General features: G+C 42.5%; 1 protein-coding gene across 1 annotated transcript in view; it reads left to right on the top strand.

Annotated features, from left to right (window-relative positions):
- Window positions 1–14,684: 14,684 nt before the first annotated feature.
- The window catches only part of ST3GAL6 (ST3 beta-galactoside alpha-2,3-sialyltransferase 6), a 318,443-nt gene continuing 315,153 nt past the window's right edge, over window positions 14,685–17,974 (top strand). Inside the window, exon 1 of the mRNA XM_066572063.1 lies at window positions 14,685–14,776. Within this exon, the coding sequence (XP_066428160.1) occupies window positions 14,697–14,776 (80 nt within the window). The 5' untranslated portion in view covers window positions 14,685–14,696. The remainder of the gene's footprint in view (window positions 14,777–17,974) is intronic.

Genomic DNA, 17,974 nt, shown 5'->3' with positions numbered 1-17,974 from the left:
TGCTTTAGTGCAGAACAGAAAGGAGAGAGCTTGGCAAGAAAATATGCAAGAAAACAAGACTACTGAAAAGGCATCCACACAGAAAATAGTTGCCCAAGATAAGAGGTAGATTGCAGCTCATGTATGAGTTAATACAGAAATCACAAATTTAAACAAATTGGTGAATAGTGAGAGTAGTTTTTCATTAGTGGAGTAGCTAGAATAGCTTTACTAGACTTCTCTATTCATTTTCTCTTCAACTGCTAAGAAATTTGCGTCATTCCAGCTGTACTTTAACCAAGAGATCTGATTTAAAACCCAAAATGGCATTAATGAAGAGGGGAGAGGGAAGAATGAGTGAGTGTGTGTTTGACTGTGTCCCATGATTGTGTCTTGTGGTTTTATTACAGAGAGCTAAAGCATCATCCAGTAGATGAGACAGATTAAGAAGAGCTTAAAGCTTTTCTAGATAACTCTTTCTTAAAGGTGGCCACTTCCTGGGTAGAAATCTTCAGAACTTCTGCTCCATGGGTGAATGTTAATTCTCTTAAGTTTTGCCTCCATTAATTGCTTTAATCCTTGGTTATTCTCTAGAGTTGATCAGCCACCTGCTGTGGACATTCCTGGGAGATCCAAGCTCAAACAGAAATACCTGGGTTGTGACGCTGTGTTGGCCAACCAAGGCTACAAGAGAGAAACAAACTATCTGCCTTTCTTTTTAATTTTTTCTTTTCAGTTCCTTGCAGTTCCTCCTTTCTTGAGGTCTGTGTGGGGACACCTGACAAGAAGCACTGAAAAAGCTGCTGGTGTTTTGGAGATGGTGTTTATGGGCTCTTACTGTTGGTATTAGCAGCCAGCTGGATCAAGTGGCACAGACTGGACTGTGCTTGTTTTATGAAGGTGTTTTCATTTGTAGGGATCATTAGTTCAACTTCACACTCATTGAGTTACTCAAACACAGAAAACTTGGACTGGTTTTGGAGCTAATTACATTAACAGTGTATTTCAGTGATTTCCTTCTCAGGACTTTAGGGAGTGTCAAGTGACAAACACTTGGTAGATCACCCTAGCAATGCTTTTCTACAAATGTTTGTCACCTCTTGAAAATCTGAGTCACGTCCTTTGCCATTTCCAAGTTTCACTGGTGGACTCCCTATTAGTACTTGGCACCTCTCCACTCCAGGAGTACCCATGCCTACCTGCATACCACAAAACATTCCTCATACTATCTCAGCTGAACTTTGCAAATGTTACAGTATTCTAAGCAGTCAAGGTCCATTTTTGAGCAAAACTCTAACTAAATACTGAGTTTGCTTCTGCTGGTGTTTTGGGGGTTTGTCGTTAGTATTTTTTTTAGTGATTACATTCATATAAGCCAACTAAACTTAATTTTGGATCAAGATGCTGCAAATTCACCTGTAAGTTTTCCTACAAAATTGCTGCAATTAATCACGAGTAATTAGTGCAAGTAATTACAAGTTAGCAAATTTACAGACTCAAGATTTTCTTGTAGGCAGCAGAAGAACAGGACAAACAGACAAACTTACCAAACATACTTCATTAGTCTAAAACTGCTATTACTTCTGGTAATTAGGTTTGGGTCTTTTGCTGTTAACAGAATAAATTTTTGGCAGGTTTGTTATTGACATTTGACCATACTGTGTTTTGTAACAAAACATGCAGCAACACAAACCATTAGATGCAGCTGAGCTTCCTCGCATATAAATAAATAGTAGAAAAATTGTATTGTATGTATGAATAAGTTCGGGGTTTGTTTTGTTTTGTCGTTTTAACACTGTTGTATCATAACCATTTTATCCCCACAACTGATAAAGCACACTCATCAACCCAAGTAAGTGTGAGCCTCACCATCCTGCATAGGTGAAACCTGCATAGAAACCTGTACCAATTTTCTCAAAAAAACAGCTTTTTTAGCTGAAAGTAAGAACCAATAACAATAAGAATTGCTTTATAAACCGGGGTGGGGAAGAAAAGTCCAATGATGATTTATTTCTCTTTACATTGGTAATTGCAATGTCTGTTCCTTTTCTGCAGGGATAACTATCAAACACACTGATCAAATAAGTGTTTGCTTACTCCAAAGTGGGACATCTTTCATCCTTAATTTTTTTGCTTCACAAGAAGAGAAAAGGTTTCTTAAAGTTCATAATACAGAATTTAAACACATGCATGGGAGTAGAATTGTTTTAGACCAATACCAGGATGGTCAAGCCTGCATTTTGTTTGTTTGCTCAGTATTTAAATCAGCTTAGCTGTCTTTTTGTTGCCTCTGAGGACTGTAGATACACTTTATCTTAAAGATGCTAGTAGAGTAATTCATCTGATTGCACCTCTGTTGAATTCCAGATTATAGTGTTGGATTTAAGAAATTCTTTCCCAATCAAAGGTATGGGTTGGTTGTTGTTCTACATTTTTTTTCCTCCTGTTGTTTAGGAAAAGCTGGTTTTGCTCAGTCTAATCAGCTCAACAGCCAAACATTGAACCTCCAACATTCTCAATAAAACTGAGGCCTAAAAAAGTGCTGAAGTAAAAAAAACAGCCGTACCTGTGGTCATACTAGATATAGTTTTGCAAATCTCCTCATGGGATTTTTCTCACTTTAGTTTTAATATATTTTTTTTCCTTTAAATAGCTTCTATTTCTGTGGAAAATGTTTTTGGAGATGCATATTTTTTAAATCCAATTTTAAATTCAGAAGAAGCTTTTCCTCTTCAAACTTGCCACTGCAATATCTGCAGACAGTTAATAATTACCTCTCTTTCAGACTTGTATTTGCCTGCCTATCTTTCCAAAGACACAATTCTGATGCTTCCCAAACCAAAGGCAGGAAGAGAAACACAATTCCCATGAGAGATGACTTTGAAAATCGACATTTCTGTTTTCATTCCAGACTGCATTGAAAGATAATTGCTAAGCTCTCCAAAGAACAGCAATCTGAAAAATGTTGGCTTGCTGATTTCAACAAATTAGGACTGGGGAAGATTAAGAAAATGGGGTCTTCTAATTTCAAAAACCTCTGGGTTTGCCATAGAAGCTGGGACTTGTTTGTTACTTCCCTTTCAGCCTATGCAGTGGGATGGCAGGAGAGGGAGGGGAGCACCTGAGATTCTTTGATTTTTAGACTACTGGGCACAAGGAATCTGAAAATCCTGGACACTCCTTCCCTTGAAAGCTGCCAGGATCTGCTGGGCTCCTAATATTCTTGACTTTGAAAGAAAACAAAATCTGCTAAAGAGGCTGACTGCATGCCAAGACACTGGGAGTACTCCCCAAAGTCTGTCTGTTGAACTTACAACTTAATGAGTAAATTAATAGGAGTTCAAGCAGGATGCCAAGGGACAAGTGTCCCTTGACTTTGATTTAAAATGTAATTGTTAAAAGATCGCTAGCAACTACAACAGTAGATGAGGGGAAGCAAGCAGTCTGCATAATAGTAGCTGAACATCCCAGGGAACACTGGCAGCAGTGACTGGATACAGAGTCAGATGCAGCTAATACAAATTTTCTCATGGAATTTCTGCCTCTTGGTATCTCACAGTGACATCACATCTGTACCAGTTTAAAACTAAACAGATCCCTTTCCGTAGTTTTTCAGCTACAGCTTGTCCGGATCTTCTTATTCCTAAGCTCTGAAATGCTGTCAGTAAGCTGACAGTTGTCCACAGGACACACTGATCGCAGCAACTGAAGACTGATCTGAATCATGATATGTCTGAATTGCACTGCAGTGTTGGCCCAAAACCTCTTTTTCCAGATACCTTGGACATAAATAGAAGTTACTGTCAAAAAGCAGGTAATGTTTGTTGAAAAATAAAACTGTGGAGTTTCAGAAAAACCAAACCAATCCTTTTTCAACAATTTTGGGGTTTCTTAAGTCACTCTTCTTCTTTTCCTCCAAACAGCCTTGTCTTCTTCCTCTGTCTTTGCCTATTGGTCTTGAAAACCTGAAAAATCAAGATGTATGTCAACATTTATGTGGGAGCAGTTTGCTGTCTTGGTTCAAGACATGACTGAGCATTTTGAAGAGGCCAAACAAATCACCTTTTTTGTTTGTAAAAAGCAACAGGTTTCCACTTAGAATGGCACATGACATCATTCATTTGTATTCACTTTCCAGAAGCTTCTTAACAATGAAAGACATTTTGATAAATCTTAAGATAATCTAAAATAATCATGCAAGTTCTAGTAATAAGTGATAGTTAATTTGGTGTATTTTAGTAATCATCCATTTTGCAGGCATTTTAGATGGAAGAAAGCCAGTTCAGAAAGCAGGCTGTGTTACCTACCATGCTGAAACACTGTTCACAAGCAGTGAATAAATACTGCATAAACAAGAAGATCAGCCTTTTGGAGTAGAAAACTGGAAACACAGGAAAGAGTAAAGGCAAAAAAGCTCAGCCTGGACAAGATAAAATCTTACAAGTCCCCTTCCTTCTGAAAATGAGTCTTTAATCCTTGGTATGACTTCTGCTGAGAACACCTCTGCTTCTGAGGTAGTAACTTCTGCAACTGTTGGCATCCTGTGCTACTTGACTCTTCTGCAAAGGTCACAGGACCCTTCTCTCCAATAAAGTGCACCTTTTGACTTGCAGCATCAATGATTCAGATTCTGCTCTCAAATTTCTCTATCATTATCTCTGTAATGCTCTCTTATAAATCACTGATTGTGATGTCTTGCCAGCAACAGTGGCACAATAGTAGTGGAGTAATTGTCATGTTTATGGTCATGGCTCTTCAACATGATGAGAGTTACAAGAACTTATCTACTTGTGGGATGTGGACTTTACTGTTGACTTTGGATCAAACTTTCTGTCACCTAAAGGTAGATGTTGACTTTATAAAGCATTCTTGGTTTATCAATTCAGCTCTAAGTATATATCTAAGCAAATCTTACTGGCAACACTCCAGCAAGGTTGTCTTTTTTTGTTGTGGGGGTACAAGGCTAATTCCTGGCAGCTCCTACCAAGCATGGTAATGGGAAATTCTTAGCAGAGCTGTTTATTAGGTGGAATTATTTTGAAATAACTATCACATATGTACATTAGAGTTGATTTAAATAGATTCTTCTTAGGAAATTCTTAGCAGAGCTGTTTATTAGGTGGAATTATTTTGAAATAACTATCACATATGTACATTAGAGTTGATTTAAATAGAGACTTCTGACCATCCCGAATAGTGCTACCCAAGTTGGTCTAGCTCATGGGACAACTTCAAAAACTGGCAAAGTGAAACTCTTTGTCACAGGTAACTTAATTCTGTAATTATCTTTTCCTTCTTCCTATATGCCTTCAGGGCAAGAATCTGCTCTGGTTTGGAGCAGATTCATAAGAAAGTTAAAAGAAAACTGAGCTTCCCAATTACTAAAATAGAGAAGAAGAAAAGAAATTAAACAAACTCAAAAAGAATCTTCAGAAGAAGAAAAAAACACTTGTTAAAACAGGCAATGAGGTGGATTCTGCTTTTAGCTGTGAATAATAGAGGGCCAGTGCCTAGTTTTCACTACTTCCATTGCAATGACAGCTGGGCTTCACTTGTACTTGCTGGAGATAAGATACTACCACATGGTCATACCAAGTTCAACAACCAGCTCAAAAGCACAAGTAATGATGCAAACATCTGCTGTGCCAGGGAAGGTGTAATATAACTGAAAGCTGCTTAATTTTGGTTATATTTCTGTAAGAGAAGGTGTGAGATTGCAGCTTTTTGTCAGCTGGGTTACTACAAGCACTCTCTAGTTACAAAGAGCTCTCTTTTTTGTGTGTATTTGTAAGTATTCTGACTAAGCCCTTCCCTGAAGAAGGAGAAAGGTGAAATGCATTTGTCTTCAAATTATGCCAGTTTTATTGGATGAACCCCACCCTATGAGGCACGGCCATGCAACTTTGCACAGTGAGTTTGTTGTTCAAAAATGTCCATAAAACATTTCCTTCATATCCCACCAATTTATGTTGTGCCAAGGGTCTTTTCAAGTGCTTTACAACAAACTTGAGGGTTGTAGGAAAAGGCCCAAGAACCAAAGGATAATGTGCAACAGACAGAGGGGCAGAAAGCATGGCAAGGGTACCAACAAGTCAGCAGGTTTCTGCTATGGCAAGGAATTCACTGAATTTACAGTCATTTTGTATCCCTTTGTTCTCCTGCCATCCTTGTTTAGCTGCTCTCACAAGACAGACTGTTCATGCTCAGTGTAACACTTCTCTGTATCTTCTCCAGAACTGCTTTCTTCTCAAGTGTGAGAGCACAAATCATACACTCTGTTATGGGGGAAGCACCACAGAGATTCTGTATACTTGCATTACTGCTTCCCTGCCTCTGCTAGGGAATACTATCTAAGGCATGATCTCCTTTTCTGTGAGTGGTTGAAGATTTATTTATTGTTTACTTCAATCATCTTTGCATGTTCCAGCTAATTTGTCTTTTGACAAAACTGGCCTTAATCCTATGTGTCTCTACTCTAAAGGTATCTTTGTTGACCAGGATTGTTTACCATTTCTGATCCCTAAGAACCTTTCTGAAGTGGTTTTCCCCCCATTTATTCAGGTCTAAAGTGTTTCCCAATAAGACTTTTTCTTGCTGGGAATATATTCTTTGGGAGTTTTTGTATCTTTGATCTACATCTATTCCAATCTCCCTCCACAGTTAAGTATTCCAGCTCCTCAGTCAAGGTGAATTTGCCAGTGAGTTTCCTTAATTTGACAGTTTGCCCTTTGCTTGTGTTTGTTATTCTGTCCATGGAAATAGAAGCGGTTGCTGAGTACTCAGCCCAATGCAGTTTTCTATGACCAGTTCTTTTTTAGTGTCTTCATTACTTACTAATTTGAGGTTGTCTCTTTTTGTCTCAGTGACTACTGAGAAGGAATCTGGTAGCTATCACACACATGACTAGCTGGGCCCAAGTTTATTATTAGAAACATTTGTTTTCCCAAATAGTATCTGGGAAGTTAAAATTGGCCATGGCACAATTCCCAGTAGTGTTTCTATAATAACATTTCAGTGACAGAACTTTTCTTGATTAGTTTTTAGCTGCAGACAAGAAAGACCAGGTTTCAATGATGTATCCAAATCAAAAACAACCACTCCCCAAAAAAACAGAGGCTGTGAGCAGGTGGCTTGGGCTGCTGGAAGTGGAGCTTCCTGTTTCCAAACAATGGGGAATTTTATGATTAATTAAAAGATGGTGAGTTAACTGACAGATGGCTTTTAATAAATTGCAAAGATCAGTTGATGTTTTCCACTTGCATGGATGAAATGGCTAAACATTGAAATAGAAGGAGTATTGTACTAAGATTGCACATGGCTTGGATATTGGCTATTGATCATAACCACGTGGGTCAGGTCTAGCTTCCATTTGGAACAGGAGCAGAGCAGTGAAAAAGAAAAGTCTGATGCATGAGCTATTGTTCTCCCAAGTTACAGAGACTAAGGCAGCCTTTTCTGCCATAGGATTGCTCTCTTCACCTTGGAGTGCCATGAAGAGAGGATTCTTTCTTCTGTGTCACCAGCCCAATTTTGTGTGGGTTCCTACTGATTCTTCCAAACTGTGGAAAGTGACCATTTGCTCACTAGCCATGGGCATTACCTGGCAGGAGTTGTAAGTGGGTAAGTCAGTGATGGAAAGAAATGCATTTGAAATTTTCCCATGTTTTACCTACATCCAAGACATTTTGAGTGCAACTTGAAGTCTTAAAAGTAAAAAACATGCAAAAGTCTTAAAAGTAAGAAACACACAGAAGTCTTAAAAGTAAGAAACACGAAATTAACATGTTGTTCACATATGACAAGGCTTCTACCAGTTTGTCATAACATTTCTGACTTACAGAAACTCACTTAACTTCTTGCCCTCCTCCCTGGAATCTAATCATAGCTATTTGTATTGCTTTTACAGCCCTGTTTTGTGTACTGACTTGCTACATCATATTTTCAAGTAAAGACCAGCCTGAAGAGTACCTGCCAGAAAAACTGTGCACCTGTTCCTAGATCTTTGGCAGCAAACCAGTAAAGAAATGCAGGCCAGTTAACACTGGCCAAAGAAGCAGGCCAAAAATTTGAAGGGGAAAGGCTATATATATCTGAGAGCTGCAGTAGCTGCCTGAGCACTTGTAATAATGATGTGGCTATACAGATGAAGCCAGTAGGACACAGGACAAAAACTTGGGGGTCTGAAGGCCAGAAGCAGAGGCTGGCAGAGCCAGCAGGAAAAACAGGGAAACATTTTCATAAAATGCACAGAGAAAGAAACTGGGCATTAAGCTGAGCTTTAAATGGCAAAGGCACCTTACATGCAGGCCTCTCCTTGGAAAGGAGACAAGGAGAGTGGGTCCTGGCATGATACTGTAGGACTAACAGAGCTATCATAAAAGGGCAAGAATTCATCTTCCAGAAGCAGCTTATGTCGGTCATCTGAGCACAAAGGCCAAGTGGGTAGGGACCCAGAGCCACAGGATCAAGCACTTGTTCTCTCTGAGCTCAGTGCCCCCCTGCATTTGGCACTGGGGCTGTGACCTAGCAGCAGACTGCATGTAAGAGTCTCCCACAGCACAGCTGCCTCCCTCAGCTGCTTAACTCTCCCATGCACCCCTCCACCTCTCTCCTTTTCTCAGATTTCCCTTGTGCCAGATGCTACAGCTGACATTCTCTGAGAACAGAAGTCCACTGCATGCCTGCAAGCTACAGGGAGGAGACTGCTGTGTCCTAGGCAGATGGCTAGGAGAACTGGATCTTGAGAGGCTTGTCTCCTGCCATGGGAGGAAGTATTAAATATTAAGCCCCGAATGTTTCGGGGTGTGTCCTGCCTGGCTTCATCTGGCCTCGCTGCTGGACCAAAGGCGGCAGCTGTGGCGTTTTTCACCACAGAGATACCTTTGGCTGGCTAGGTGCTGCAGCTGGGCCAGACGAAGCCAGGCAGGACACACCCCGAAACATTCGGGGCTTAATATTTAATATAGTGGCGCCCAACGTGAAGCACCACTATATTAAATATTAAGCCCCGAATGTTTCGGGGTGTGTCCTGCCTGGCTTCGTCTGGCCTCGCTGCTGGACCAAAGGCGGCAGCTGTGGCATCTTTCACCCCAGAGATGCCTTTGGCTGGCTAGGTGCTGCAGCTGGGCGCTCAGTTCAAGTCCAGGCAAAATAGGAACTCAGTTTACCTTCGGTGGAAAAGGTTCAGATGGTGAAGAGAAAAGGAGCGGGTTCTGCCGTATAGCTTAGATCCAGAGTTTATTGTAGCATGGTAGACCTCTGAATGTGGTATCAGCTCCAGCCAGACAGGCAGAGACAGAGACACGGCAGAGACCCCGACCGCATGGTCTTGTGCTCTTTTTAAGCCCCGGGGACAGGGGGAGGGGAGGGACAGGTGAGGGCCAACCGGATGTGAGCAGGGGAAGGGTCAGAGGATGTGGACGCTAGGACAAACCAATGAGCCCAGACCTGGGGGGGCATCTGCCAATCACTCAACACCTTGCTGGAAGGTGCCAGGCAGGAGGGCAAAGGGGGAGGGGGAAAGGTCGGCATCCTTGAGGGGGATGGGATAGGTGAGACAGGAAGTGGCGACACACTGCAACAAGGAAGCAGCAGCTCTTGCCTTCTTTGCTGCTTTCGGTGCCATGAAGCTTCAGTTTGGGTTACCCACAGACACACATAGAGGTGGAATCCCTCAGTATACGGACATCCATTGGGAGGATTAAGTGACAAGCAGAGAACTTGAATTTCATATGACACTGTAATTAAATGGAAACAAGAGAACAATTGGTGCAGTGGATCCTGAGGTTTAATGTTGCTCTTGACCTGGTGATAACCACAAGGTGCACAGGACATGTTTTCTGTAATTTTTCAAATAGTTTTCCCTTTTCCTTTTCACTGTTTTGTTTGCAACGCTCTTCAAGTGGGTGTGCTTTGACCTATTTGTTCCTCTGTATATGCCTAATGAAGTACAAGAATGCCTAGTGCCTATTAGATAATGTATTTCTTTATGGCTTTGGAGATGCTCATGCATAAACACATGCATTAAAGGCTTCACTTTGGTTGGCAAATAGCACTTCCTAATGTGCTCACCACCCCAGATTGCATTTTACTGGGGTAAAAATAATGGGAGGCTGTCTCAGCCTACCTGGGTTACCTCCATGACATTTCCTGCCATCACGTTTTGTTTACTGGTGTCCTGTCTCCCAGATTGAGTAAAGGAGCACTGCACAGCCTGGGGCAGGGGAAAGCCCTCTGCAATTCCCAGCAAAGGCAGGCCCTGTGGACTGAGAAAGCAGTCACAGCCATGACTTTGGTTCTTTGGTTGTCTCAGCCATTCTTTGGTTGATCAGGTCTTGAAAAAGTGACCTCAAACTAGGTGGGAGTTGTACACTGTGAGCTCATGACAAACACTGTGGGTTCTGATGAGATATGCTACAACCACTAACCAGATTTTTTAAAGCTCGTGGGACAGGCTTCAGCAAGTTGTCTCCTGGCAAAGTGTCTTTGGAAGAAACATGATGCAACCACAGATTGATGACTAAAGCTATGTAAGGACTGGTGCTTACCTCAACTGGAGCTGTAAGTACAGCAAGGTAACTGAGAGAACCTGAGAACCTGTACAAAACAGAGTAGTGCTGAGACAGGTTTTGGAGCTCAGTAGGAGAGATTTGGGCATATGTGGGACTCAGGGCAGTTCTCATGGCCTGACATAAAGATTAGGATCAGATTGTGATGGTAGGCAGTAAAGCTAGAAAATGGGTGGAGAAGGGATCCCAGAATATTCTGAGTTGGAAGGGACCCACAAGGATGTTGTGACAATCTGTATTTCTATAAATGCATTATCTCCCAAAGTAATTATCAAGGGTGACAGTTCTGTTGCATTTTAGTTCTAAGACCAGATGTGTATGATAGATATGGTGCATTGCCTACAGGCAGCTTGATTAGTCATCTTATTGGATTGATGGGGAAATCACTTTTGTGATGCTGCAACTTTCCATTCTCTTTATTCCTTCTTCTCTCTAATTTTTATTTTCCCATGTTCAACAGTTTTCCCTTCCATTTCCTGTAATTTTCCTCTTAATTTTTCTCTGATTTGCAAGCTGGGATAGAGGCAACAGCATTTTCTTAGTTTAGTAACGACTCAGAAGGTATGTGGAAGTAAAATATGACTACATTTTATTCAGATTTATTTTAGTTATTGCTTTATATTTAAAGGTTTATGGGGTTTTATCTTTGGTTTGGGGAGAGATTTGTGTCTCAGGAGTGTTGATTTTCAACTGAAAGAGCAAATCTGTTTGGTCACATGCATTGCATTTGTTTTCAGGCGCATTCATTTGACTTCCTGGTAGTCATCCATTTCAAAACCATTTTGAAAGATTCTTATTGTTGTCAAATAATTTGTTTGCAATAGACTAAATTCCAGTGATTCCTTGCATTTTCCTTGTACTTTGTGCCCAAAAATTCATGGGGTTGCAGATTAGTTACTAACTTCTTGCTTGTACAGATTATTTGGAAAACATCTAGGAACTAAACTGTTCCTGCACTATATTAATTATTCAAATTGCCATTTGAATCCTTGAATTTAGCTCAATATATTTAGATGACAACAAACACCAGCTTTCATTATGTTGCTGTGTGGGACAGCTACAATTGCCAGAAGAAACTGAAGTGAAATTACATCACTGCAAGTTAGATTATTACATTACTTGACAAATATAGCGCAGTTTATTCCAGATAAAGGTGTATTCAGCTACCTTAGAGACAATTATTTGTATTTCTTACACACACTGCCTTTAATGGAAGGGAATAAAACTGTGAGTGAACTGTATCTGCTATGGACTTTGGGCTGCAATTGTGAACAGCCAGTTCTTCTGAGAGTTAGATGCTTCGTGCAAGATTGAGTAAATTGCAGTCAGCTGTAAAATCAAATGACTTCTAAGTTGCCACATGGCACCACCACAGGAATGAACACTGCATGTATCTAGCTTGCTTCAGAGGTGCACCAGTAATTTGTACTGGCTTCTGAGCCGTGGCTCAGTCCTGCCCACAGCATCTTTATGTTCTTCTTCCTGTGCCCTTCAGCCTGCCCCGAGATCCCTGCTGGACTGGTACTGATACCCCACCTTAGCCAGTGTGAAATAAGCTCATGCCCATGAACTCAAGCACAAAAGTTGCAGCTGCAGCACACACATCCTGTCTGGAACAGAGGCAGGAATACCATCCATTTCTTCAAAGTTTCCTACGCTCTTCTGTGGTGAATAGTTCCAACATCTTGTTCTGCAAAAATCTGGTAGATCCTGAAAGTCCATCCTGTATCCTAAACAAAGACAAGGCCTTGCAAAATAAAGCAAGGCCAGAACAAAATAATACCAGACTACATAATTTAAGAATGTCCTGAAACATATGAGCAGGGGGAATGATATGAAGTCACAAAATCAGTCTTCTAATATATCCTGAGTCCTTTGTTGTACAACCTTAATGATTTTTTTAAAATCGGTTGTGTGACCATGATACCTAGGTGAATTGAAGGGTAAGGACTGAAGAGCTGATAGCTAATGGGAAAAGATATAGCAGAGTTGAATAAAGTAACTTTAGAAGGCACACAATTTAGCTATATATTTGGAAGAAGCTTGGTTTTGTAAAGGGCAGGATGTGAAGGGTGAAGACCTGAGGAGCCTCTTGGGAGAGGGGGAAAAGTACTAAGGTATTTTCAGCTCAAGGGAAGACAAATTACAGAGGTCTGAACTTTGGTTCCCAGCCCAGAATACATTGAAAATTATCTCGGCAGGCTAAAGACTGGAATAGTCCTTGAAGAATAGACAAAATTTCCCAGTTTTCATCTGTTATTTTTATTACACGTACACATAGGCTGTAGAAAACTGCTGCGAACAGAATCCACCTCTGGTCATTCCCAGTGACAGCCATCAAAAAGCAGAAGCTGTATTTCCAGTTAAGGAAGCATCTTGTTCTGATACAACGCTAAAAACATACTGTGAGGTCACTGAAGCATCATATAGAAAATTTTCAGATTGGAAGCAGTCAGGATCGTAAAGATAGAAACAGGAGAGGACAATTGAATTATTAACAACCCTTCAGATTTCTTCTAGCATGTACACTCCTCTGGGCAAAACACAGCATTGATGCAGCACAGGATTCCAAACAAATTCATTTTTTTATCAGAGGCAGAATTGTTTAATAACTTTCTTTTGAAATAGTAAGGTCCAGCCCCCATGCTTGGGCGTAGAAGTACGGAGAGATTTTTCAGGAGCCCAGTGACTCCCGCCTCCGTTGGGTGGGGCTTCATTTTGCTCCTGGCAGCAGCTCCTCGGGGGGTAGTTCTTCCCCGGCCGGCTTTCCCAAGGGTTTCATGGCAGGGGGCAAAACTTGGGGAGGGAGAACCCTGCCCCTGCAGGATCCCAACCCCCCTCGACATACACACGGTGACGATTAGTTTCTTAACAGATGGTAATTCCGGGAAGCTGGGGGTGGTTCGCTGACCCCCGCTTTGCGAGTCTCCCACCCCCTCTCGGACTGTCGGGGCGGGGGAGGGGCTCCTGCCGCCGGCCCGAGGAGGGGGAGGAGAAGGAGGAAGAGTAGTATCTGCGGCTCCCTAGGGAAGTCGGTCAATAAAGTCAGACAGTATTAAGGGGAAGACGTAGCACTGCTTTATCTGTCTTCACGTGAGTATCTTCTTCCCCTGGTAGGCTTTGGTACAAATGGAAGAGGAATTTCAGCAGGCTAAACAACGTTTCTGTGTAAATACAAAACGTGCTTCCTCCTACGTTTTCTCTTGCAGATGGGGCTCAGCTGAACAAGCCCTCCTCTTGAATCCCGTCGTAAGCACCACCATGCGGGAACCGGGCTAGACCCACCAGAGGCTGCAGCAAGATCCTGGGCGGCCCTAAGCAGAAGCGATGAGTTCTGTACTCTTCTCTGGGATGATTTAAAGATAAAATAAACTGCTCTGTTAACAACCGGTAAGTGAGCACCCGTGGTTTATGCAGTATAGCTCTGTAAACCCTTGCACAGGCTGAGTGTATCTCGTGGACGGTACCTGAACCCATAGGATTGGGTGCCCTGGGAGTGCTTGTTCCCGAGTTTGCCGGTGTCTCTGCCGCGGGACACGTGACGGTTGTCGGGAGACGTTCCACGGTCGGACACGATGGATGTCGGGGGTTTTTTCCAACCTTAACCGTTCCATGATCTTGTTGCGTCATTTCAGACGGGAAAGCTTCCAGCTTTAACATAGTGTAGTTTGTATGCATGCTTCCAATTTTAAAATTTCCTTCAGGTGAATGCTGATGGCAGCAGCTGCCAAAAACATTGTTATTCAATGTAAATTACCGCGTATTCAAAGGTAGAGCTAGCTCTTTCAATACATCGGCGTGTTCCTCTGTGAAAGCACTCAAGGAATTAAACTGAATTTCTAGAGGGATGGAGCCTGCCTCTACAAGCCTCCTTTGAAGAGAACACAATTTTAATTGGTTTTGAGAGCTGGTGAGATGAGACATCCCAGACCTTCCCCAGAGATTCCTGGGAACTTCACGGAAAAAAAAAAAAATCTTAATACGGTGGTGTAGCCCGGAGCCGGTTCCCGGTGGGGTGAGCCCAACAGAAACCGAAGTGCCGCCACCCCCCGCTTTCCCGGCGGCTCTTGGATGCGCCTGATGCCGCAGGCGGGCGGCCGGCGCCGGGGAGCGGGGCACAGGCCGGGTTGAGGCGCTGCCCGGGTCCGCATGCGGGGCCGGGTGTTGCCACCTCGGGCAGCGGGCAGCGCGGGAGGGTCCGGCGGGCAGCTGTGCGCCTCCGCACAAAGGTAGGCGGCTCCGGGTGGGGACCGCTGACGGAAGGAAGGGGCCGCCCGACTTTCCCCGGCTGCTTCTGGTGGGCTCGGGGTGGGGGAGCCGCCCGCCATCTCCCAGCCTCCTGGAGTAGCTCCGCTGGCAGGCCGGGGCGGCGGGCGGAGCCGCCTCGGGGTTCCCCGTGGGCGGTGAGTCGCGGCGGGCGCGCCGGCGGCAGGCGAGTGCGGGAAGGGGGGGATGGATAGGGCGATAATGGGCGCGGGGCCGGGTGCTCCGAGGTGGGCAGAGCAGGGCTGGGGAACGGTGAGCTCATGCGGGCAGAATAGCCCCACGCAGGGGGAGCCTCCGGGCGGAGCTGACGGCGACCCGTAAGTAAAATTGGACGGGAGATTTCGTGGCTTCTGTTGAATTGCTTGGGTCGGGTAATCCCCGGCCGTTTTGCCATGGCTGCCGGTCAGGCAGGTTCGGATAAAAGATTGCTTCTAGCGAGGGTACCGAAAGGGAGCTGCTCCTTGGAAATCCCGAAGGCCTCGGGGAAGGAACAATGGCTCTGTGGGTAGACTCTGCCTTAAGCTATGCAAATCCATTATTTGCATTTGAGGAAAGAAACAAACCCTGGAAGTTTAATGTCCGCTGCCTTTTTTTATTTTTGGTTTTTTGGTTTTTTTAACTATTTGTATTTTATTTGACAGCGGAGATGGTGTTTCAGTTTTAGTTAGAGCAAGTGGTGAGATCAGTCCTGCTGCCCTTTCTCAGAATTTCCAGGGAGATGAGCGGCTGATCTGCGATTTGTGCCTGTTGTGTTGTTACCTACTTGAAACTTTCTATCTAGTTTTCTTTAATTTTTTTCTCTTTTTTCATCCGTATTTTACTGAGCTGTTCTCACGTAGTGTGATTGCAGAACTATTAAGATTGAGCTTAGTGATGGGATAAGATTACTTATTTTAATCTGGTAATTCAGCTGAACTGTGTGGAAATGTTATAGATAAAAAATATGAAAATGTTACAGAGAAAAGGTATATATAAAATATTTCTCTGGAGAGTGCCATGGTACTACATTGTCACTCCTTAAGCTGAAGGAACTAAATCCAGAGAGGTGTTGAAGGAAATGTGCATGGAGCAGGGTTTCCTGCCCATCAACACGCAGTATGCTTGTCTGACTAGGTCTCAGAAGTGATATTTCGAAAGTCAAATAACTCTCCTTTCACATGTAGGGCTTCACCAGCTGTAGCTCTGGTTTTTATTTCACTTAAATAAATTAGCTTACCTTTTTTCTCCAATCTGATGCAGTACCTGCTCCTTTACCTCATCTGTCTCTGCTGAACTGATACAGTTCATTAAGTTACATTTTAGGCTTATGGCTGTTATTAAGGCAACAGAATTAAAGGTGTCTTAGTCTCAGGTCTCCCTGAAGGTCATATTGGCTTTAGCAGACTTCTCATGCTTGTGGGATATATGAATGATCCCGTGAGGCTCATGAGTCGCCCAGTGTCCTTATCCCTCCCTGTTCAAAGGTAGGAGGAAAAGATCTTCTCTGGAAGCAGTTGCCAGTTGGGGATGTGCCCATGGGAACAGTGGCAGAGGGTTCAGTTGAGACACTAGAACCTGAAAGCTGACAGAAAGATCACCAGTACCTGAGTCCAAAGTTATGAACAGGTTGGGAGATTACAGGGGTTTTGGCTAGAGCAAGGTGTTGGACAAGACATTATGTTGATATGTACTATGTGTGCTGTTAATGGTTTTAGCAATTATGCAGGGGAGTTGCCTGACTGAAGAGGGAAATGCAGCAGGTGAAGTGGTGACAGATCTCCTTTGCAGTGGGAAGTGCTTGAGATGCTTCTCCCTTACCTTCTCCTCAAGACTCTGATAGCTTACAAGCAGAGGCAGTTTTAGAAGATTTTAGATGATTGCTTTCTTCCTTACGTGTTCATTTCTGGATAGAAGCTGTTGTGATAGCTTATTTGTGCCATTAGCACTTCTGTCTCAGGCTTGTTCTCTTTGTTGGTTTCTGAGCATGCTGTGATTGGTGTCTCTTGTTAAAAGTTTGGTTTGTCTCCCCAAAACAGGTTTGGAAAAGTTAACATAAACCAGCTTTGGCTGATTTGTGGTTTTCTTCTTGGTGTTGTTTCATATGCTTCTGGGTGTTGATTCAAATACACTGGCCTGGAAGAGGATGCAGTCAGATGGATCATTTGAACATAAAACTTGTGAGACCACCATGAGTCTCAATGAGGTTGTCTACACCACTGACTTAAAAGGGCTTTTGAGGAAAGGCTTTTGGTTTTGTGGTTTTTTTTTTTTTTTGTTCCACCACAGTATAGCTTGCTAGCTATAGACAGGATCTAGTTTGTCTTTGTACATTTAACATTTAAGGTTATTTTACTTAAGAGCATAAAAGGTTGGTTTTACTTCATGTGTGATGTGAGGTACTCTGCCTTGGTTCCCTAGTTAAATGCATTTTAGGGATTGGCTCAAGACTTCTTGAAATACCTTTTTTAACAGAGAACTTTCAGATGTTTGCACTTCAACCTAATCAATTGAAGTGTGCCCTGTGTTTTGAGGAGTTTAGTTTTTCAAGCTTATGACATGTAATTTGTCTTTCATTTGAATAATTTATTCATCAATTTCTCTAGATTTATAGATAAGCTATAGTATAGTAATACTAATTAACTAATTTATGGGGTAACTGAATGTACAGAATTTTTCCTTTTTCAGTGTCTGTTTTCTACTGTCAATTTTCTCAAAATACCAGAAGCTGTGTAGAGAATAAACCACCCCCTAAACTTCCCCTTTAATCCAGTTTCTTCTGCTTTTGCAGAATGTTATGTATGGTTGCTTGTATACTTACTCACAGTCTTCAAGGGAAATGAAAATAAAGCTACTTGAACATGTTATTTGCTGTGTGAATTTTCTAAAGCTTAAATTTTTCTTTTACCCTCCTTCCAGAAGAGCCTAAAACATCAGCTTTTCTTGATTTGATGTATATTGAGGTCTAGAGGAAAACAGGATGTGCATACTGTTGTTTTCTTTATAAGTCTCTTTTCAGCAGCTCTCACTTTGCAGTTTAGCGTATTAATCACTGATACCAATTCCAGTAGTGGTATTTGTGCAGAGAGGTTGAAAAGTGATGGGCAGTATTAGCTAGCATGGGCTGTGAAGCAAAAGCAGGGAATGTGTGGGTTGCATGTAGTGTTACTACCTTTGGAAAAATG

Source organism: Molothrus aeneus, chromosome 2 (assembly GCF_037042795.1).
Source record: "Molothrus aeneus isolate 106 chromosome 2, BPBGC_Maene_1.0, whole genome shotgun sequence".
NCBI lineage: Eukaryota > Metazoa > Chordata > Aves > Passeriformes > Icteridae > Molothrus > Molothrus aeneus.
This window is presented reverse-complemented; position numbering and strand designations above follow the sequence as displayed.